The 7857-nt window shown below is 32.9% G+C and overlaps 1 protein-coding gene across 1 annotated transcript; it reads right to left on the reverse strand.

Moving 5' to 3' along the window:
- Positions 1 to 2761: 2761 nt before the first annotated feature.
- On the reverse strand, positions 2762 to 7146 carry LOC121229426 (aminoacylase-1). Its single transcript, XM_041113728.1, has 5 exons — positions 6171 to 7146; positions 5939 to 6076; positions 4326 to 4565; positions 4110 to 4245; positions 2762 to 3031 (listed from the first exon to the last, which is right to left on the reverse strand). The coding sequence occupies exons 1-4, from the start codon at positions 6993 to 6995 to the stop codon at positions 4156 to 4158; spliced, it is 1293 nt and encodes a 430-aa protein (XP_040969662.1). The 5' UTR covers positions 6996 to 7146; the 3' UTR covers positions 2762 to 3031; positions 4110 to 4155.
- Between the last annotated feature and the right edge of the window lie 711 nt (positions 7147 to 7857).

Genomic DNA, 7857 nt, shown 5'->3' on the forward strand with positions numbered 1-7857 from the left:
TATGCAGTCCAACAACTTCTATTTGTATCATAGATGTGGGCAAGTTGCAGAGGAAAAAGGGAAATGTAGTAGAGAAATAGGGGTTGTATCCCATTGATAGACCCCAAGTTCTTGTATGCTACCATTTTTGCTGAGGTTTTTCTTTTTGGCTGTATGGCAAAAGTTCAACCTTGTGTTATGCTTTGCCATAGAGATTCATTGGCTGATAATATTTATTTTAATGAATGTATTGGTCATTTTATGAAAAATAGAAGAAGTTAGGAAAAGGATTTCAAAAATAAAATTGCCTGAGATAAAATATTTAACACAAGACATAATTTTGTAAAATATTTATAATTTTTTGTTTTGAAATAAGTTTCGAGAAAGGTAGTGAATGAAAAAAAATTCAAAATATAACTTAAAACTCTTTAAAATTAAAGATATAAAAACTCGAAACATTTTGAAAATTCGGAAGAAATATAGTAATGTCTAAAATCATAGCTCCCTAGATTTATCATATTCACAAATAAAGTTAGAACCTTAAAAATATTAAAAAGAAAAAGTGAGTTCAACTATTGAGTACCTGACACTTTTCTTTGATTAAATTATATAATTGCAAAATTGTATATCTTGATTTCAACAAAAAAATACAAAAACTACGAGTAATCTATAATAACTATGAGATATAGTGTGGTAGTTGTTCACGTCATCTTTTAAAGCATATTTCATGATCAACTCTTTAAGAACTATACTATAAGAAAATTAGGAATTATCAAACTTAAAAAGTATACATGGTCTTTTCAAAAACTACATTACAAGAAAAATAGGAATTATCAAACTTAGAAGTATACACAACCACAATCACTTTACAAATTGAAAAGTTATTGTGACAATTTTTGTCATTTTCAAATATAATTTTTTTAGCAATAACTTAATTTATTTGTTTAATTATGTATCGCAATATTCTTAACATTACGATAATATTTTAGTTATAAAAATTATTATATAACAACAATATATTGGTTGCATTCAAAAAAAAAATTGGTTGCAAAATAGAGTTCGCAATAATATGAATTTAAATGCTAAATTATTTACGTAACAACATTTAATGGTTGTCAAATATTATTTTTCGACGACATTTTAATTGATTGTGATTATATTAAGCAACAACTAAATATCATTGTCAAAAATTTGTTTTAACAACCATAAGATGTGGTTCTCAAATGACTTAGCAATAATAATATAGTTAATTTTTTAGCGTAACAATATTTATATAGTTGTCAAATATTAATTTGCTATGAAGTAATATTTAATTAAATTTAACAATCATAATATTTGGTTATATTTTTCTAAGCTTAATTCACGATTTGGCTTTTGAAATATACTCATTTTCTCATTTTAATAATTAAATTTTTTTGTTCTAATTTGATACCTAAAGTATCATTTTATTAAAATTTTTAGTCATTTTTTAAGTGACCTTAAATAACTTCAGCAAATAAAAATATGATACGTGACATTCCCTCGCCATTTTAACTTTATTTTGAATGAAATAGAACAAAATAAAATACATATCCGTTGAAAACTCACTCTCCATGTTTTCCTTTTATCTCCTTCTGTCCTTCAGCATCAAAATCTTAATTTTTTTCTTTCATCTCCTTCTACCCATCAAACTCCTCCCCTTCCCTTCTTTCATGTTCTTCACTGTGTATTCAAGGGCAAGCTAGATAATCACAACCCACATTGACAAGCTTGCTCAACTTCTGATAGAGAAAGAAACTGTTGATGGAGAAAAAGTTTATGAGCCACTTCATTAATGGAAAAGCTGAGCCTAAGCTATACGTTTCTTAGTTCGAGATTGCACATCTTTGGCTCAAGTCTCCATTGAGTTTCTGTTCTCGTACAAGAATCAATTCAAATGTCATACTTTTTCTTCTGCAATTAACAAAAGCCACGAAGCTGGTTGCAATTACACACAACAGTTAGTGTCATTATACTGTGGCATTTTATTTATTATGGAATTTAAGGATCAATAAGAAATGCAAAGACTTGAACAAAAAAAAAAGAAATGCAAGGACAATGGCAGTTCATATTAACAATAGTGATCATGAATCAAAATGGAATGCTTGCATCATTATGTTTTTGCTTTTTTTCAATAAGAAAAGAAAGATGTAATGAGTGATGACAGAGCCAGTGCGAAAACAATTCCTGCCCTGGGTAAATATATCATTACATACTTGGAAAATAAAAACTATAACCACCACCATAACAGTGGTTTTAAAATCGAAATAACACGCTATAGCAGTATACTTCAGAAGTTAAATTGTGAATTAAGCTATTTTTGTATACACAAGTGAATATCAGTGTTTTCTTTTTCTTTCTTTTTTTCTTCCTTTAATCTTCTAAAAGTTGCAGTGCTGGTCAGCCCTCTCACTGAACACAACACAATCTAGCTTGCATGAGATTAGCATCTTGATGATTATCCCTTGAGCTGCCTCATTTGTAAGATGAAGTCTAGTTTTAGCTGGCATTCAGTGTTGCAGAGGTTAACATCTGTAGTTTTACAGCTTCAAATGTAATGATTAGTTTTAGCTGGAATTCAGTGTTCCAGAGGCAATGTTCTTTTGTTTTAAAACTTTCCCTTAAGCTTAAAATCATACATTCTTTATTAAACAATAAAGATATCTTCAGAATTCATGAAGGATCTAAGCATAGAGTGGTTGGGAGACAAATTAAAAGGACAAAAAGATTTGCCATGAAAAATGTTATCTACCAAAGTTAAATATGATTCTCCCAAAGTGTACTTCATTCCATTGCAAAATACAGTCTTTTCAAAGTGTAGTTACTGCTATGCAACTGTTCATGACAATCTATAGAATGTTTCCCCACTTATTCAAAACATACACAGGTCATTCAGTGTCTTTCCCATGAATGGCTATGGAGGAAACCAAAGCTTTTTGTAAATCACATACCGGTGAAGCACTTGACTTATCCAGAATCTGATTTTCTTCAATCTGAATTTGATGCAGAAGCGGATACGTGAAGCATTTCAACCCTGAAATGGTTCTGATTTCAGATACTATGAAAAAACCTAAACACCAGAACTGAGAACCAAAGTTATCTGAACTCAAAATGACTCAACTCGGAATTCAGTTAATTTACAGATAAATGACAAACAGATTGTGAGTCCTGACCTTAACATAATCTAAATTGAAATAGTAAGCTATTATAATCAGTTTCTTCGATTGTGAGTCCTGACCTTAACATAATCTAAATTGAAATAGTAAGCTATTATAATCAGTTTCTTCATTCTTTCCCAAGCTATCTTTAAGATGCCTCAGTTACTCTTGTTTCTGGCTATTTCTCCCCTCTGACTCCCACATTCCTTCAGACTTTTCTCTTTTTACACTCCATTCTCTCTTCCTACTTACTTGTTCTATGTCCTACATCGCAAGCATAATCTTGAAGAGCAAAAGTATATTGCTGTATCCTATATATACAAAATATGATGCTACATTTTCCTCAAACAAAAAGAGTTTATCCAAAATATGTCTTAGAAATTTTGTTTATGGTATGAGGTGTGCTCATGAAATTTTGATTTCAGGATATATGAGTTTATATGCAGAAGACATCTATATGACATATCAAATACATATTCTACAACTCAAAATAGAACACTAGTCGACTCCAAACAAACTCAATAGTATGCATATGAACTCCGAAAAAAAAATCTAAGCCTCATTCAGGAAAATGGTGAGACAAAGGACAATATCACTCGTGAACAGCCGAACAGACACCACTCCAACAGTAAATAGATTCTAAGATGAGATTCAAGCTTTCATTAAATTCCAATCATTCAACAATGTCAGCTACATCTTGTTTCAAGACTAAAAGGAGTCTAATTAGGTATTTGGGATACCAAGTCTAGATTGTTAGTGGTCACAGATCACATGGATTTCTTACCGATTGCTTTATATTGATAAAATTCAAGCCAGTTCATATTACAGAAACAAAACCATGATTTTACACAAAGTACACAGCAACAAGCAAGACGAGATATTGTTACTTACCAAAAGAACAAATATTGTTGATATACTATAAAATAGCAGCAAGTAGAAGATGATTGATCTTACCATGACACACTGCAACCGTGATCAATTATTGACTGGTTGAAAGCATCTAATAAGATTCTCCTTTAAAGGAACTCAGAGAACTTATCACAGATTCATACACTTCAATTCCCCTCAAGTACACTGTATCTTTCAGGAACTGCAAGACAGAACCATGATGAGAAAAGAAATGATGCCTAATAATAAGAAAAATGATGATATGTTTGCAGTTAGTCGAACCTCGTTATGATCATGCAACAGGATGGGAGTGTTTGTCATTGGGGAAAAACCAAAAGTAGGAATTCCTCTTTGTCTCATGAACCGTGCATCAGTTGTTGAAGCTAAAATTTCAGGCCTTGAAAGTTTTCCCCCAGCCGCCTCAATAGCTTGCTTGAAAACAGGCCACCATGGATTGGAATCATTTGTGAGTGTCATTAGAGGGCGGTCCAGGTAATCTCTTATCGGTCCTTTTTCAATTACCTACCAAATCAGAAAGCAATTAGCACCACAGAAAAATGTATCTAACATCTGCAGATGATATTGCTTGGCAGTATAAACTTGATAATTTAATAGCAACTGGCATCACTCATCATCTCTATATCAGAAACAGATTTTTCAGCCAATAGTACATAAAATTCTATAGCTAAGTCCTTCTCGGGTTATGCCTGCCAATCCTAATAGAAAATGCCTATTCCTCGAGGAGGACCAGGTAAGAATGCGAAAGCACAAAAATGAGCAGGCACTCGGAATTAAGAAAAGCAAAGCATGGTTGTTAAACAGCCAATCAATAGTTGAAAACCATTGTCAGCACATATTTGAGAGGAAAAAAAGTCAAAATGCAAAGAGAGTTTAATTTTGCACCATTACATGTTATTGATTCACATCAGCATGATTGTCCCTCAGATTTTTTCTCTCCATTTTTCCATCTTTCCCACTATTTTTTTTAATCCTTCAACTTTTACCCTCAAATTTTTTTTATCTTTCCAATTCTCTTCCCACCGTACCAAGCAAAGCCTTAATTTTGCTTATAATTTTCTCCAAAACAAGAGTTTGGCTCTCCTTGTGCTAGAGAGGAGAGTTCCTAGCAGTGCTTCTATTCATAAGGATACGACAGAACATGTTCGAATACTAGCCATTCCAGAGATGATTTTGTGAGTAGAAAAATATATTGAAAGGAACATTATAAACGGTGGCTCTACTGCTCAATCATGGGGCATCATGTGCTGAAATATGTATATATTTTAAATTTATTTAGTTAGATAAGTTTTATTCATATTGTAGGAATATTTTATTTTATCTTTTAGTAGTTTATTAAAATAAGGGAATTATTTTCCCAATTAGGATTAGGATTCTTTTCTCTATTTAAGTTCAGTTCTTTAGTTAATAAAAATATAACAGTTTTATTAAATACTCTCTTGAAAACTTTCATCATATATGTTACAAGTTGAGTACAGAAATAGCGTTTGTAGCAGAAAAGAAAACAATTGATCACATGATACTGGATATAAGAATAAATTCTTTATACTCTTAATATTGTTCAGTTTACATGCCAACCCAAAACAAGTTAGGAATGATTAACAAATGGATTGATTACCCAGCATTTCGTTAAAGCTAAGGTTCTTTGAGTTCAATTATAGGAAACAGCCAGTTGCTAGATTCAGCAGAATACTTCACTTAATCAGATTTCTTGAAAGAATAGAAAACCAAAATCATGCAAATAGTCTAGAAACAAATTAATGATAAGACTTGATTGCAATCAAAACAATCAACTTAATTGCTTAAACTAATAATGTATCTGCAAACCATCAATAATCAAAATCATCAAAGAGTACATAATGAAAATTACCCTTTACCTCATATGTCATATTCCTTCTAGCAGGTGCCCATTCTTCAGCAATTCTTTTCTTGATAAGATCAGGATCAGCAGTAGGTGGCAACCTAAGATCAAATCCTGCCTCTCCCTCAGAAGGTTGCATGTTCATCACAAATCCCTGCATTCAAACAAATCTCCCCATCATTAGCACTATTGATGAATCGATATTAGCATTAATTCTTATTTAGAACACACAAATATCGGACACTCACAGTTGGGGAGGGTATGCCAGCTTTTAGATAAACAGGATTAACCGAAATAACCTCAGAGTTCATAGCTTCCCCAGATTTAACAATATCAAATTGACTCTCCCTAAACTTAGTAATAACTTCCACACTCTTCATCAGATTCTCCATTGCCCCATTATCATACAATCTAGAACCATGCCCTGGATCTCCAGTAGCCTTTATTTTAAGTTCCCATGGTGTCCTATCAGCATAAAACACTCTAAACTCATCGCCAGTAGAAGCCTGCCCTTCATCCAAAACGAACCCAACATTCAAATCCTCAAACTCTTTGGACCCAGTGAACTTAGCACTCCCGTCAAACCCTCCAATTTCTTCATCAGGAACATAAGAAATATGAACAGTTCGCAAAGGAGTAAAGCCGTTAGCCTTGAGGTTGCGAATGGCTTCCAAGTATTGCATAGCGATGCACTTGTCATCTTGAGCACCGCGCGCGTAGATTTTACCGTCAGGGGCGAGAGTGGCGGAGAAAGGAGGGTAGATCCATTTGGAAGGTTCAGCTGGAACGGAATCGAGGTGGGAATTGAAGAGAACTGAGGGAAGAGAAGGGTTGGAGCCAGGCCATGTTAGAAGGAGAAGTGGTTTAGAAAGGGTGAATTCAAGAGTTCGGGCTTGGAGTCCAATGGCGTTGGCTTGGGATATGAGGAAAGAGATGGGGTCAGCGTAGTTTGGATTGGGATGAGCGGTGTTGAATTGAAGGTAACGAAGGAATCGAGCTATGGGAGTGTCTTCTTGGGAATGAACTGAGAAGAAGAGGAAGAAGAAGAGGACAAGAAGGCGAAGGCTGGGCATAGTTTTGGCACTCGGAAGTGTGGAGACTGACAAGTGAAGTGAAACTGGTAGTGGCAAAGGTCCCCAAAAAGTTTTATTTAGTTACCTGTACTTTCTGATTCATGTTTTTTCGTGCAAATCTGACTTTCTATGCGTACTTCAGTGTTGTTAGAATTCGGCTATTTTACCCGGACCCAAAATAAAAAAAAATAATTACAAAAATTACTCTGGTTAAAAAATAATAACCTAAATTAACTTAAATGAACAGCATCAGAGGGTAATAGGCACTAGATGACTGGCGCACACAATATTTCTAACAAAACTATTGTCTCGTGATTGTGTCAAGGAGTAAAAGAAATAATTTTTTAAGTTTTGGACATTAGATACTTGATATTTATGTATTTTTTTAAATCGTATTATATTAATATTCATTTTATATAGTATTTAAAAAAATTTTGGGTGCTGAATATTGATGGTCAATACTTTTTTTTATAATTTTTTTGAGGTTTTGAACACCCCATTGCCAATACCCTTTTATCTTATTAAAAAAAATTAGGTTTTAAACACCTTATAGTCGACACCCTTTCTATCAATTTAAAAAAAAAATTAGTTTTGGGCACCCCATGGATACCCTTTTATCAATTTAAAAAAAAAAGGATTTTGGACATCCCATAGCCAGCACCCCATTAAAAAAATAAATATAAATTTGGTGTCAACATTTTCTTTGCTTGCACAACTAGCATATATATATATATATATATATGGATGGTCTTTGAGTTGTGGTATTGTAAGTAGAGGAAAAAAATTTGACGGTATCCTGCTGAAGAAAAGACCATTATAATTAGTCATCGTCTGATATGCAAATAATGTCGCACTATATATT

Source organism: Gossypium hirsutum, chromosome A01, assembly GCF_007990345.1.
Source record: "Gossypium hirsutum isolate 1008001.06 chromosome A01, Gossypium_hirsutum_v2.1, whole genome shotgun sequence".
Classification (NCBI taxonomy): domain Eukaryota; kingdom Viridiplantae; phylum Streptophyta; class Magnoliopsida; order Malvales; family Malvaceae; genus Gossypium; species Gossypium hirsutum.